Raw genomic sequence first — 15,413 nt, forward strand, 5'->3', positions numbered from 1 at the left:
GGCCTCTTAAGTGAGATGGGCGCACAACCCCAGAGTCTGTCAAGACTGGCCCCTACGGGCAGGGGTACCTTTACCTTTACCTTTAAGTATGTAGATAAAGGTAAAGGGTAAAGGGACCCCTGACCGTTAGGTCCAGTCGTGACCGACTCTAAGGTTGTGGCGCTCATCTTGCTTTACTGGCCGAGGGAGCCAGCGTACAGCTTCTGGGTCATGTGTCCAGCATGACTAAGCCGCTTCTGGCGAACCAGAGCAGCGCATGGAAACGCCGTTTACCTTCCCGCCGGAGCGGGACCTATTTATCTACTTGCACTTTGACGTGCTTTCAAACTGCTAGGTTGGCAGGAGCAGGGACCGAGCAAGGGGAGCTCACCCTGTCATTGCGGGGATTCGAACCGCCAACCTTCTGATCAGCAAGTCCTAGACTCTGTGGTTTAACCCACAGCGCCACCCACGTCCCTAAGTATGTACAGTGGTACCTTGGGTTAAGTACTTAATTCGTTCCGGAGGTCCGTTCTTAACCTGAAACTGTTCTTAACCTGAAGCACCACTTTATCTAATGGGGCCTCCTGCTGCTGCCGCACCGCTGGAGCACGATTTCTGTTCTCGTCCTGAAGCAAAGTTCTTAACCTGAGGTACTATTTCTGGGTTAGTGGAGTCTGTAACCTGAAGCTTGTGTAACTTGAGGTACCACTGTAGATGGTGCTGTGTAAATAATAGTGAGGAGAGTAGCAAGAATAAAACTTGCTTGGTTGACTAAAGGCCACTTCCATTCAGCATTCTATCTCCAAAAGCAGTCAGAGACGATGCATTCATGTAGCCCGCGAAGCAGCACCACTCCAAAGTACACTAGCTTTGCATTTGGAAGTTTCACCCACCTCTCTTTTTTACCAATTAATGTTTATTGCTCTTCAAAAATTGTAACGAATTTAACATCAAATTTAATAAAAAAATTAAAAATTTCATCTGCCTCTTGTGGCTAGTATCTGCAGGTGGACTCTTCCAAGAGTGCCAGCGCTGCTCTGCTGAATGAAGGCTAACCCACCAGCCCACCTCCGACACTGGTGAAATGGATTCCTCCAGGAAGCCCACAAGTCCTGCAATTTGCCCTCTTCCTCCACCCAAAAACTGATATCCAGAGGTTGACTGCCCCTTTGAATGGAGGTTCCATTCCACTGGTGACCATTCTCAGAGCTGAAGAACCATCTTAGCTTTTCATGTATTGGTACATAGAATCATAACAGTGGAGAACTGGATCATCTTGTCCAATGATCATCATTCTAGTCCAGCCCCCTGCATGTACAGTGGTGCCCCGCAAGACGAATGCCTCACAAGACGTAAAACCCGCTAGACGAAAGGGTTTTCCGTTTTGGAGGTGCTTCGCAAAACGAATTTCCTATGGGCTTGCTTCGCAAGACGAAAATGTCTTGCGAGTTCCTGCGGTTCCCCCCCTTTTTCTAAGCCGCTAAGCCGCTTATCTGCTTATCCGCCAAGCCGATAAGACGCTGATAGCGCTAATAGTGCTAATCCGCTAAGCCGTCAATGGGCTTGCTTCGCAAGACGAAAAAACCGCTAGACGAAGAGACTCGCGGAACGGATTCTTTTCGTCTTGCGAGGCACCATTGTACTGTGGAACCACTGTTGAAAGTCTGGGAATCAGATAATAGGCTTTTTTCAATTGGAACTCGCTGGAACTTATTTCTGGCACCTCACAGGTGGGCGCCATTGCCATTCTAAGAGAATGAGGGAGGTGTTCATGGTGAACACCTTTTTTTCTAGAAAACATCTTTTTTCTAGAAAAGTAGCACTGGATAGAGGCAATATAATTCAGATTCAAGACTGGGACAAAATAGGGGCCACTCATCCATTAAAATCAGTTTCCAGTTCTGTTTGTGAAATTTCACTGACGTTACTTCATAGATGGTATCACACACTGCGAGAAATGAAGTTACAGGGAACCAGGCAGAGGGCTTTCTCGGTAGTGGTGCCCGCCCTGTGGAACAAGCTCCCTTCAGATGTCAAATAAATAAACAACTATCTGACTTTTAGAAGGCATCTGAAGGCAGCCGTGTTTAAATAAAGTTTTTAGATATGTTGTAAGCCACCCAGAGTGACTGGGGAAACCCGGCCAGATGGGCAGGGTGTAAATATTATTATTATTATTAGTCAAATTATCACACGTTTTCAACATTGTCACCACTTTGTTGGTGAGGTCATGATCAATGTGACATGTACTTTCATTTATGGTAGACTATTTTACTTGAAAAGTTTCAGGATTTGGTTTATAATGAAATGTGTAGCATGGCGGCTTACCACTGGGGGTAAGTAAGAACTTCAAAATGTGCTTTGATGGGGTCACTGAAACTTCCCCCCAGGTGGGAGTATAAGATTACCGGTGATCTGTTGAGTTGTAAGGGGGCTATGAAGCCTAATTATGCCACAAAGGTCAGAGAGTTTGAATTAAGCTGCCATTCAGGTCCATTTATATCACACACACCCCCCAAGTTTATTGGTTTTTATAGGTGTTTGTGATTCCAGGGCCTAAAAATGTGATGATGAGCAGGAAGCCTCTGGAGTTTCCCTGCTGAGCTTTCCTCCTCCTCTGGGAAGCTAGCCAAGATTTTATCTGATGTGATCTGAGCCAGCTGCCCAATGAAACTGAGCACAGCGACCTCCACTTTGTCGTTTAAGCTGCTGGTTTGGCCTTTGGATTGTTAGCCTCTTAACACCGTCTGAAACCGAAAGGGGAACCAAGCTTGCGTAAGTGATGCAAGTCTTCCTGGTAAGGGTTTTCTCTCGCTTCCAGTTCCTGTTCAGAATTGTGCCTGGAGCAAAACAGGAATCTGTGCCTTCCACCGAACAGCACCTCCTTTAAATAGACTTTGTTGTATTATTTTACTGTTGTTAGCCCCTCTGAGCCTGGCTTTGGATATAAATAAAATATTATTATTATTATTATTATTATTATTATTTTGAAAAGATTGCACAACTCAGCAGAGTTAGGTCCATTTTATACAGGTGTGGTGTGAACCATTTTCAGGCCAAGGGCCATATTCTGTCAGAGGCAGCCTTCTGGGGGCCACCTGTCAATAGCAGGCAGGGCCAGAGGGAAAAGTAGGTGGAGCTAAAGATAATGAGACTTGCTTTTATATAGTAAGCTACAATACAGCCACATAGAAGTCAGAACTTTCCACATACACACCCACACACTTCTTTCAACCTGTTTGTTAAACTTCAGGTAAAACTCATCAGGGTGGAAGGAAATGGTATGGAGATATTGCTTTTTCTTGCAAAGGCTTGGGCTACAAGGCCAATTGTAAAATGGAGTGGTTTGATTTCATTAGGTGATTTTGGACTGTAAAATATCTATGGAAGCATTTCTCTGATCTCTGGACAGCAACAGAAGGAATGGCTTTCAGATAATCTCTCTGTACTGCTTTTAAAAAAGGGGAGAGGGCGATAATCCTTACTAATCGAGATAAAAGCAAATGCATTATGCAGCTAGGGGCAGTGAAGAGATATTAAAGTGAACAGTACAGTAGTTAGATCTGGATTCCTCTGTCACCACTAAAATCGTGTTAAACAATGCCAGAGACCCAGTGCCTCATGTTAATTTGCTGTAATGCCAGTGCTATTTTTTTTAATCACATTGCTAATGTTATTTATTTTATTGCATTTCTATCTCATCCTGACACCGGCTACGATGTGATGTCGCTGGTGTGTCACATTTGATGAGGCCTTCATGAGGCAGAGATTATATAAAACTCTTTTGCTAATTTTGATACAATAGTAGTGGCGGAGGTTGTTAATCTTTATTAGTGTTTCTGTTGCTATTTTTAATAATAATTGAATAATAATAATAATAATAATAATATGTGGTGTCACATCTGATAAGGTCAACCCACTGCACAGATTGAACAAGGCCGCGTTGCCATGGCAACGGTGTAACTGCATCAGGTAGCATCCCTCAGGGGGCCGGGGTAGCTCAGCCTGGCGTTGCTATGGCAACGTCAACGAGGCCAGCGCTCGTTGAGATGCCGTGGAGCCCCGCCCACTCCCACGCGACGCATGGCTGCCTTCTCCAGAGCCTCGGCCGCCCACTTCCCTCTTGGCGCATGCGCAGTACCGGTCCCCTTACCCGCGGTCCGTTATAAACAAGGCAGAGCTTCCCGCCCCCCCCCATCTCGCCTAGCCGCCGCTCTGACGCTCCACCCTCCCCTTTGCGTGCATTGGTTTGCCCCGGCGCCGTTTGGGCGGGTCCACGAGAGGAAGCGGGGGGTTGCGGACGTGAAAAATCGGAGACGGGTCGGGGGAGGAGGCGTGGCAACCCCTCGGAGCGCGCGGGTGGTGCGGCCCGCAGTCGCGGCTCGAAGCGAGGCGGGCGAGACCAAGTGAAGAGGCTGGGGGTGTGTGTGTGAGGATGATGATGATGATGATGAAGAGCGGTGTGGAGAAAGCAACAAGAAAAAGAGGATTCCAGCCGTGAGGCAAAGCGAGGCGGCGAAAAAAATACTATTTTTTTAAAATTGATAATAATACGGAATAGTTTTTTTTTTTTAAAGAAAAGGAGGCGGAAAGGAGGGTGAAGCGGTAAAATGGCGTCGGCCGGGCCCGAGCCTGGGGGGAGCAGCGGCGTTTCCTCAGGTGAGGGGCGAGGTTGTGACTCCATTTCTGTGGCGGAGGGGGGTGTTAAATCTCGGAGAGAAGCGTTGGTTTGGGGGGGGGATTCCCTCTCTGTGGGGGGGGCAGGGTGGATATTTGGGGAGGGGGTCTTAAAATGTGTTCCTCTGACCCCCCCGTGTGAGTAAGGGGGCTGCATGGAGGGGGGAATAGAAAGCTGGGGGGGGGCTTTGCATCTTTATGTGGGGTAAATGAATCCCACACAGGTGTCTGGGCGGGGGGGGGGGGAAAGCTGTTTTATTGAAGGGTCTCAGCTCCCCCAATTTACAGGAGGAGGAGGAGAAGAAGAAAGAGACCGGCTCCCCCTATGAGTGGGGGGCAGTTTAGAGTGGGGGAAATGAATGAGACCCCCCCACTCACAGTGGGGTGTCAGTCTCCCCCACCCCTTGTATATTTGGGGGTTCAGATCCCCCCCACAATAGAAAATCTACAGCTTTCTTCTCTCCTCCCCCCCCCCCCAGCACTCAGTGGGGAAGATTTGGAAGAGGGGTACTTCGTGGGCTTCTTATGGGAAGGGATTTGGGGTGTGTGTGAAAAGTGACTTCTGCCCCGGGGGGGGGCAAATGAGAGGAAATGGGGGAGAAGGGGCAAGATAGCCTGTGGGTCTTATGTTGCTTGTGAGGGAATATATATTTGGGGTGGGCAGGGGACGCAGGTGGCGCTGTGGGTTAAAGCCTCAGCGCCTAGGGCTTGCCGATCAAAAGGTCGGCGGTTCGAATTCCTGCGGCGGGGTGCGCTCCCGCTGCTCGGTCCCAGCGCCTGCCAACCTAGCAGTTCGAAAGCACCTCCAGGTGCAAGTAGATAAATAGGGACCGCTTACCAGCGGGAAGGTAAACGGCGTTTCCGTGTGCGGCTCTGGCTCGCCAGAGCAGCTTTGTCACGCTGGCCACGTGACCCGGAAGTGTCTCCGGACAGCGCTGGCCCCTGGCCTCTTAAGTGAGATGGGCGCACAACCCCAGAGTCTGTCAAGACTGGCCCGTACGGGCAGGGGTACCTTTACCTTTACCTTTATGAGACTCCCTCCAAAGAGGGAGGAAGGAAGGTGGTTGTGGGTTTTATTTGGGGAGGGGGCTTCACGTTAAGGGTGAAAAGGGCAGTGGCGTAGCGTGGGGGGTGCAGGGGGGGCGGCCGCACCGGGTGCAACATCTGGGGGGGGGCGCGCTCACCACCTCCGGCCGAAGAGCCTCGGGCGCAGGCTGTAGCAGAGGCCCATGTCTCGCGGAACCGACGAGCTGTGCGCGCGTCCGGGCTGAAGGCGTCCGGCAGGCAGCGGCTCTCAGCGCTCACCGCGGTTCCCGCGCGTCAGGGCCGCGGAGGGCGCGCCAGGCAGCCCCTCCTCACAGCCCCGCCACTGCTGGGCCATGTCCATGTTGCATTTTCCTCGCCTCTCTGCCCTCCTCCTCCTCCTCCGGGCAAGTGGCATCGTTTGGGCGCCGGCGCCAGCGCCAGCGGCAACTCGCCTCCCATCCCCTGACACGGACCTGCCGCCGCCACCACCGTGGTTACCTTACCGTAAATACCCCAGCCCAGGCAGCAGCAAGAAGAAGCTGGCAGCGGCGGCAGGTTAGGGGTTAGGGGCGCAAATTACTTGCCTTGCCCCGGTTGCTGACAACCCACGCTACGCCGCTGGAAAAGGGTGATGGGTTTGGCGAGGGGGAGCCTTTATTTGAGGAGCGATCAATGAGGGGTGTGTGGAAGGGCCTTTTTCTTATTTCTCAGAGTACTGTAGTTGGCCTTGAGTGTGGGGTGTATGGGAAGGCTCCAAAGAGTTGGGGGGGGTGTATTCCACCACCCCATGGCAGATTCCATTAATTGAAAAGATACGGTACCTTCCTGCTTGTAAGTAGCACTGAGTTCAACAACAATTTGTTTAAAACTGTAACCGTATACTAAAATGGCAGATTTCAGAGAATAGGAGGTTTGGGTTTAATCTTGCCGTTAAATAAAAATTAAATAAAGACGGAAGGTTAGAGATGGCAGAATCCCTAGGATTGGCGGGTATGTATAGGGTGATATAATGAACCAGACCCTTTCTGCTGAGCAATGGGGAGGCAGTGAATCCCCTTCTTTGGGGTGGAGCGTCCTGGGGGTCGTGTTGCATTGATGAATGAAATGCCTCCTTCAGTGTGGGGCTCATTGCCTGAGAAAGGGGCTGTCATGGTGGTCCTTGATCTTCCAGTAACTGGGGGTGATTGCTGGGTTTTGGAGAGGGATCTCCCAAACGGGGGCAGTGGGAGCCTGACACTGAGCATATGGTGAGTGAGTGGTTGCACCTCTTGGCATAAGGAGAGAGGATTCTGGGAATGAACATATTTTTGTGTGGGATGTGGGGTCGCTTTGGTGGGGGTGTTCAGGAGGGGCCATCCCCCTTTCCTGGAGGAAAGGAGTGGGACCTTCCTTATGGTGGATGTGGAGACTGTGGTATAACTTGTGTTGTATGCAGTTCTCTGGGCAGTAGATCCCAAGGAACGGCCCTCGTGGAGAAGCAAGTGGTTGGTGGTTTGAGGTTGCGGGTTGAGTCCTCAAAGTTCCTTCTGTGTATGAATGACTTTCTTTTTTCCTTTTCAGTTTAGCAAAAGCGTTGTGGGGTAGCACTGTCACTCATTGGTAGGGCACCTTCTCTGCATGTAGAAGGTCCCATGTTTGATCCCATCATTCGCTGCTGGAAAGCCTGGAGATCTACCAGTTAGCGTAGACAGTACTGAACTAGACAGACCCAAGCTTCTGACTGTCTTAAGGCAGCATCTTAGGTTCCTAGCGTTTGAGGGTGGGGAAGGTTAATGCGAGCAGGGGACACAGGGAGGTCCTTCGGGCAGTGGCTTCCAGTCTGTTCCCCCAAGGGAGCTTGTGTGGACACTGGGCACTCTCTAAAGGAAGGAGTTGGCTGACTGGTTTGCAGTCTGAGCTCATGCATTTGTGTTTTTTCTGGAGTTGGAGGAGTATTATTTGCAGGTCAGGAGGAGTTGAGACCCTTTCATGGGTGGTGGGAGGCGGACAAAAGCAGAATGGGAAGTGGCGGGGCTCCTTCTGTGGGGTCCAGCCCACTTCCTGAATTAGGGTGAGGGGTTTTTGCTGTTGCAGTGCCCGGGGTCAATGGGAGCATGTGCATAAGTCATCCTTTCCCTTGATGTCATTAAATGAAGGGGAGGTGTGATCTGTCTTTTCGGAAGAAGGGTGGTGTAGTTGGTTGCCACAGAGTTGTGGGCAGGCTTCAGAGGCTGGGTTGCTGGACTCCTCTGGGTGGGAGTCCACCATTCCTGAGGGAAGCTTCTTACCTTTCTTCTCCTATCAGAGAGCAACAGGCTGCAGGGCTGAAGTGTACATCTTGGAGGGACATGGGTGAGATAACTGAAAAGGGAGATTTCTTAACCTTTGAACATCAACCACCTTATTGGACTTCGGGGGATGGTATGTTTCCCTCTTTGTATTCCATGCTTTAGGAAGGAATGAGACCTTGAATCCCCCTGAGTGATTATAGGGTGTGGATTTTATTAACATTTATATTCGCAAGAATAAGATTTTTTTTATTTTTAAACAACACTATGACATATAGAAGGCAACAGTTTAAACCTGCAGTGTAAAAACATTGTAAATCAGAAAGCCTGGATATATATATAGAGAGAGTGTGGATTTAATTAACATTTATATCCGCAAGAATAAGATTTTTTTATTTTTAGACAACACTATGACATATAGAAGGCAGCAGTTTAAACCTGCACTGTAAAAACTGTTTAAGTCAGAAAACCTGGAGAGAGAGAGAGATGTCACCTCAGTAGTGAAAATTTGAAATGGAGTATTATTGGCTGCTTCCAAACAGGACACTTTCAGACAGTAAAGAAGTAGTTCATTTTTTTTCTCTCTGTCCCCACCCGCTTTCAAATGCATCTTTCCCCCACCCCATAGCAGCTGATTTCCTGGGAGCTGCTCTGAAGAGCTGGTTTGAAAAGTCTTGATTTTGTTACAATTTCCCTCTAGCTCATTCTCACACATCGTCTGGAGTCAAAGTTCTCAAGGGATGAGCAGATAATATGGTGGTAGGCCTTTGAAATGTACCACTTCAGGGCTACATCAGGCCTTCCAACACCACTCACAGCTCCTGGTGTGTTTCTTTGTTGGGTAAGATTTTTGGCAACTGAGACTTGTCAAACAGGCCAGGGAAAGTTGTGCAGCCATCTTCTTTTATTTTTGTAGCACTGGTACCACAAAGTTATTGTTGCTGGTCTTCTATCAAGGGGGCTGATCAGTCCCTACACCTGTTGATTTTCAGCGGTGCTTGGGGTCATCTTCTGAGCCCAACCCTCCTTGGTATGGCATACTAAGTAGAGCCTTTTTAGTGCTGGCTCCAGGGCAGTGGAACATCCTGCCAAAAGACACTCTCAGCTGAAACTTGCCACTTTCTGATAGGTTTCCTTCTTCATCAGGCACTTTCTTCTCCTATTGTGCAAGTCTCATATTTTTTATTTCACCTTAATTTTGAATCTGGTCTTTCTCCCTCTCCTCCAGATGTGCTTTCAATCTCTGTTTGGTGCCTCAAGTATTATTATTATTTTTAGAAAGGCAGGATGAACAAAATGAATCAGCTGTTCAGTTTTTGGTCCCTTGGGTACAACCCTCATGGTGTCCTTTTGGTATCCTGCCCACATAGAATCCAAGGGCTTTGCCTATCTCTGGCTTTATAGATAAAAGTTAAAATTTGTCTGGTCTGCCCTTCTCTCTCCATCCTGCCCACCTACCAGTAAAGCCACTCTTTGGGGATTGTCTGTGTCTAGATGTTGGGTGGGGGAGGGGGAGGATAGAGAACACCCACCAGGGCTGGACAGCCCTTTCCTTTCGCTTTGAAATAGGTCATGTGCCAAAAATAACCAATTGCAATGCGTCTGTCTGTAGACGGCACTCTTAATTCAGTAAATGATATAATTCAAGCTTTCTGCAGCTCTGGACCACTGACCCCTCCACATGTTTACTTGGAAATATGACTGACGCTGTTTAAACTTTCTAGTGAGTTTGGTTTTTTTTAAGGTGGCAGCTTCTAAGCTCTTTGCAGCCTTGGTTATGTTAAGATTTACACCTTCCATATGCAGTGGGATAATGTTAAACCACCTTTTTATAGATGGGGGGGGGGAGGTGGGAAAATCTGACAAAATCCCACACCCAGGGGTGCAGCTCAGAAATATGGCTCGCCTAAGCCTCACTCTGTCCCCTTGTCCTCTGAGCTCCTAGCTCCAGCTTCCTGGCTCACAAACTTTGTTTTTAGTCTCTAAACTAAAGCTGCAGTCTGCTATACACTTCAGCCCCTTTGAACTCTGTGGGGCTTAAGTTGCGAATAATCATGCTTCCGATCAGGCTGTGCATCTCCTTGGAAACTATCCTGTGAGGGTCATTAACTGCGGCTTCCATTTCATAGATGACTTGGTCAGATGCTAAACAGCCCCCACCCCAAACTTTGTCCTTGCCTAAGGCAGATTTTGAACCCATGCCTCTAAACGCGGTCCATTTGTAACAGCAGCACAGCTCCCCCCCCCCCAATCACTTTGCATCTTAAGGCCTTGTTTTGCTGGTGCTGTTTTGTCATTCAGCTGGGGAGGATTCCCTCCCCCCCCAACACAATGGAATGGTGCTTCCTGAGTGTCCTTCAAACAAATCTGCCTAAATGGAGGCACTTGTCTTCTGTGGGGAAACAAACCAGAGAGCCAGAGTGGGAAAGTACAGATGGGTTGTGGACTTTCCTCATCGCTTTTGAAAGCTGTCTCTCCAAATGCTTCCTCTTGACATAGTGAAAAATGCGAAAGCAGAGGTGGGGAACATCTGGGGCCCTCCAGATGTGCTCAGATTCCCGTGTACTCCTGCGGCCAGCATGGCTAGTGGTCTGAGAGGATGATGGGAGTTGGGAGTTTGACAACAACTGGAGAGCTGTAGATTCTCCCCCCCCCCCAATTTTGAGAGAGACATAGGAAGCTACCTTATACTGAGGCAGACCTTTGGTCTACTTAGCTCAGTACTGTCTACACTGACTGGCAGCAGCTCTCCAGGGAATTCAGGCAGGGTGCCTTTCTTACCCATACCTAAGGATTGAACCTGGAACCTACATGCACAATGGATGCTCTCCCACTGAGCTATGGCGCTTCCCCAGGCATTTTGTTTTTCTCTTGACAGCTGTGATTCAGGTCATAAGGGGGCTGGAGATTTATTTATCATTTATTTTATATCCTTCCTCTTTAGGATCATGCTGTGCAAGCCTGCTTAACAAAAATAGCTTAAAACAATGAAACAGTACAATTCTTGAGATAACAAAAGTAACACAAAACAGCTCAGCTTTTTTTTAAGGGTCAGCAGAGTCCCCTGCCAGCACGTCTAGATTAAAATGAATTGTAAATATATTTATCCTAAATAAAAGTGATTTTTTAGAGAGTGCTTAGAAGGTGTAGAGACTGGAGGGGTGTGTGTGTGTGTGTGTGTGTGTGTGTGTCTCCACGTTTGTGAAGGTGCTGAACTACTCAGCTGTGGAGCTGAGGCTGGAGGGAGGTACAGCGGGAACGGTTTCATGCAAGTTATTAGAGATTGAATAGAGGTGTTGGAGTAGAAATTCGGGATCCAGAGTGGCAACTTCCTTTCTGCATGTAGGCTGAACAGTGAGATTAATCTGTTTAAATGGTTTGATAGATTCTCTTCTCTGTCCCCTCCTCCTTTTTATTTTTTGCTCTTATATATTTTGTACTCTTAATTTATTCTTCCCCTGTCACGATGTTGAAACATCTACCCAGACGCACTCGAACTTCAGTTTTTTCCCTCTCCTAAAAATAATTTCACTGCTTTCTCTCTCTTTTCCTCCTCTTTCTCTGTATAGCTTTCAGCTTCCTTTGCTGTTCACTGATGCCTTCCCGAAGATGTATGGGTAAACCGAGGCACGAGCATGGGCTTCTCCCCCTCCTCTCTGATTCCTAGCCGCTAAACAGACTTGGCTTTCTTAAGTTTCATGTGTGCATGTGTGGTGTGGAACCGAGCCTTTACTTAGGAGTGGTGAACCTTTGGCCTGCTGGACATTGCTGGACTCCAGCTCCCATCAGCCCTTGCAGGCATAGCTGAGTGATCAAGGGCAATGGGAATTGTAGTTCACTGACATCTGAAGGGCCAAAATTCCCCCATTTGCCTAAGGTTACTGGATTGATGGTGTTATTGCCTTATGTGAGAACTGCGCTCTAATTGAACTGACCTCCTTCCACTCCCCAGTTTTTAAAAGTCCTTAACTTATCCTCAGGTTAGAGCAGGTGGTCCTAGAGCTCTTCACTGGAACCCTTTGTGGCAATACTATTGAGGTGCTCAGAGCACAGAAGTTTATTACATCAACCCTGAAAGGCATTCTGATACTAACCTGTCCATTTTACATGAGACTTCCAGGTATTGGTCGCCTAGAATCTGCCATGGATCTTACCTTTGCCTGCATTATTGTATCTTTCCCAGTATTATCTATCCCAAGGATTGGGAGCACTTGTGGGGCCCTGCAGATGTTGCTGGACTACAACTCCCCATCACCCTCTGCGACAACTGGTCATGCTGGCCTGTGACTACTGGTCATGCTGGTTGCTGGGAGTTGGAATCCCACAGCATTTGGAGGACCGCATGCTCTCCCCCATCTGTGATCCAACAACAGCTTGCAGAGGATCTCTCAAGTCTCTTAAATAAGTCTTCCACTGCTCCCTGGGGTTTCTTAGAGATTAAACCTGTGGCCATCTGGTGGTAAAACATTCTCTCCCAGAACCATGAGTCATTCCTTTTGTACCAGTCGTGGTAGAGAAGTTCTCATTTTAACTCACGTTTTGTTCACACCAGGGTTGGGAAACCAGTAGTCCTTCCAGATGATGTTCTGGAAGGTGTACAGAGAGCCCAGAGCCAATGACCTCTTCCAGGTCCTGTCTGGCCATTGGCCGCAGGGACCCCGTCTTTGATTTAGGTCAATGGTTTTCACCCACTCGTTGTACCTATGCAGTATTTAATGTCTGCCTCAAGAGTCCTCTTTTGATGCCTGAACATTTGTGGCATTCATTCTATATTTGGAGAGGAGGGCGACATATTTGTCAGTCTTTGGGCCAAATGCCCCAGGTGGGCAGGGCCAGAGGCAAGAGTGGGCAGAGCAAATTCCTCCACACCCTCGCAGGCCCTTGTCTGCCTTCCATCCAGTCAAGTCAAGGGCACGTTCCAGCCAGGTAGGAAGCAGGGTTGGTGAGAGGGTGTGGCCTGAAGAGAGGAGGTGTGCCTAGGGAGGAGGCGTGGCCTGAGGAGAGGCCTGGTGGGTTGCATTTGGCCCCTAGGTCTGGGGTCCCCCACCCCTGTTCAAAATACAGTGCATTTTTTAAAAAAATGTGTGGGTAAGAGAAGGTGGTTTGTTCTGTTCTGCCTCCGTCCTGTAACAAAGCGGCAATTCTGCAGCTCCTTGATGCACAGACTTGGTGTGAAGTGCAAGATCAAGGGCGCCAGTGCTGGTGACACATCTTCTCCAAATAGCTTTCGCAACCTCGCTGCATGTTTGTTTGAAGCAGCCACCACCCTCCTCTGCTTGAGCAACACTTCTCCATGCTTTTAAGCCCTAGAACTCGAAGCCTGCTGGTATCGGCTGATGTCCATGCTTTTCATTTCTGTCAAGCTTGCTGGATTATTACACAACTCTCCTTGCCACGGCTAGTGTCCTCCCAGCCTCTGGCAAGCATAAGCAGCTCTCGCCTTTCAACCTGGGAGCCAGAAGGTGGCCATGTGTCGACCCTGCGGTTGTGCTGTGTTTCCAAAGGTGCTTGGAATGAGGCTGTGGCAAGAGTCACCTCTTGCCTCCAGTTTTAGTGCTAGAGAAAAGACCAAAGAGGTTGCTGTCCTTGCACTGAATTTCAGAGATGGAGTACGAAGTTGGGGGTCAAGATTCGTCACCTGCCTTGAGGAAGGTGTTTCATTCTGCTCACCACATTTTTCTTTTTCTTTTTCACTACCAAGGAAAGGGGGAATGTGTGAAACCTTGGCAGCAGGAGAGCCACTGTCGCTTGAAAGTTGAATAACTCACAAGAGCAAGAAGCATAGAATCTTTGAGTTGGAAGGGGCATCTAGTCCAGCCCCCCGCAATCTCAGCTAAAGCATCCATTACAGCTAGAACCTCCTAGGCACGAGAGTCTACCACCTCTTGTGGGAGTCTGTTTCACTCCTGAACAGCTCACTGTCAGAAAGTTCTTCCTGATGTTTAGTCAGAATCTTTGACGCCATTGGTTCTGATCCTACCCTCCAGAGCAGGAGAAAATAAGCTGGCTCCATCTTCCATGGGACAGCCTTTAAGATATTTGAAGATGGCTCTCATATCTCCTCTCAGTCTTCACTTTCCCAGGCTAAACATACACAACTACCTCAACTGTTCCTCATAAGGCTTGGTTTCCAGACTTTTGGTCATCTTGGTTGCCTTCCTCTGCACGAGTTCCAGGTTGTCAACATCATCCTTAAATTGCAGTGCTCAGAATTGGACACAGTATTCCAGGTATGGTCTGACAAAGGCAGAATACAGTGGTACTATTACTTCCCTTGATCCGGACACTTTACTTCTGTTGATGCAGCCTAGAATAGCATTAGCCTTTTTTGCTGCTGCTGCACCACACTGTTGACTCATGTTAAGCTTGTTGTCCACCAAGACCTCTAGATCCTTTTCACATGTGCTGCTAGTAAGCCAGGTGTCCCCCATCCTATATTTGTGCATCTGTTTTTTCCTGCCTAAGTGCAGAACCTTAACATTTGTCCCTGCTGAGATTAATTTTGTTTGTTTGGGTCCAGTTCTCCAGTCTGTTACGGTCATTTTGAATTTTCATTCTGTCTTCTGCAGCATTAGCTATCCCTCCCAGTTTGGTGTCATCTGGAAATTTGATGAGCACCCCCTCAATTCCTTCATCCAAGTCATTTATAAAGATGTTAAACAACAAGAGGCCCAGGACAGAACCCTGTGGCACCCCACTTGCCACTTCTTTCCAAGAGGACAAGGAACCATTAATGAGTATCCAGTCAGTCAACCAGCTACAAATCCCCTTAACAGTTACAGTCGTACCTTGGATCTCAAATTTAAAACCATTCAAGAACCAAGGCGCTGCTTCCAATTGGCTGTAGGAGCTTCCTGCACTCAGTCGGAAGCCGCACCAGACGTTTGGTTTCCAAAAACCGGAACACTCGCTACCGGTTTTCAATCTTCCAGGAACCAAAATGTACGGGTCCCAAGGCGTTTGGCATCCAAGGTACGACTGTACTTAGTTCAGCCCACATTTTATCAACTTCCTCATGAGAATATCATGGAAGATTTTGTCCCATGAAACTATGCCCACAGCATTTCCCCGTTCCACTAAGTTTGTAATTCCATCAAAAAAAGAGATCAGATTGGTCTGGCATGACTTATTTTTGAGAAACCCATGCTGGGTCTTAGTAATCACAGCATCATTTTCTAAATGCTCACAGACAGACTGTTGAATTATCTGTTCTAGGACCTTCCCTGGTATGAGTGTCAAGCTCACTGGTCAGTAGTTATCTGGGTCTTCCTCCTCCCCCCCTTTTGAAGATGGGGGCAACATTTACCTGCCTCCAGTCTGTCGGGACCTCACCTGTTCTCCAAGAATTCTCAAAGATAATAGACAGAGTTTCTGAAATTACATCCACGAGCTCCTTTAGTACCCTTGGATGCAGCTTATCAGGCCCTGGAGATTTGAATTCATTTAAAGTAGCTAGGTGTT

General features: G+C 48.3%; 1 protein-coding gene across 12 annotated transcripts in view; it reads left to right on the top strand.

Moving 5' to 3' along the window:
- Positions 1 to 4,171: 4,171 nt before the first annotated feature.
- Positions 4,172 to 15,413, top strand: part of PIP5K1A (phosphatidylinositol-4-phosphate 5-kinase type 1 alpha) — a 46,118-nt gene continuing 34,876 nt past the window's right edge. For 2 of the 12 annotated variants that reach the window (XR_013834033.1, XR_013834034.1), the window contains exons 1-2: positions 7,987 to 8,085; positions 11,522 to 11,569. Coding sequence is in view for 10 of the 12 variants with exons in the window: in XM_079958055.1 (XP_079814181.1) it covers positions 8,013 to 8,085; positions 11,522 to 11,569 (121 nt within the window). In the remaining 2 variants the exon portion in view is untranslated. Of the gene's footprint in view, positions 4,642 to 7,969; positions 8,086 to 11,521; positions 11,570 to 15,413 lie in introns of those variants that run through there. The other 10 variants (XM_079958065.1, XM_079958056.1, XM_079958055.1 and 7 more) reach the window with 10 other exon arrangements.

This window comes from Podarcis cretensis (genome assembly GCF_951804945.1).
Source record: "Podarcis cretensis genome assembly, chromosome: 16".
Classification (NCBI taxonomy): Eukaryota; Metazoa; Chordata; class Lepidosauria; order Squamata; family Lacertidae; genus Podarcis; species Podarcis cretensis.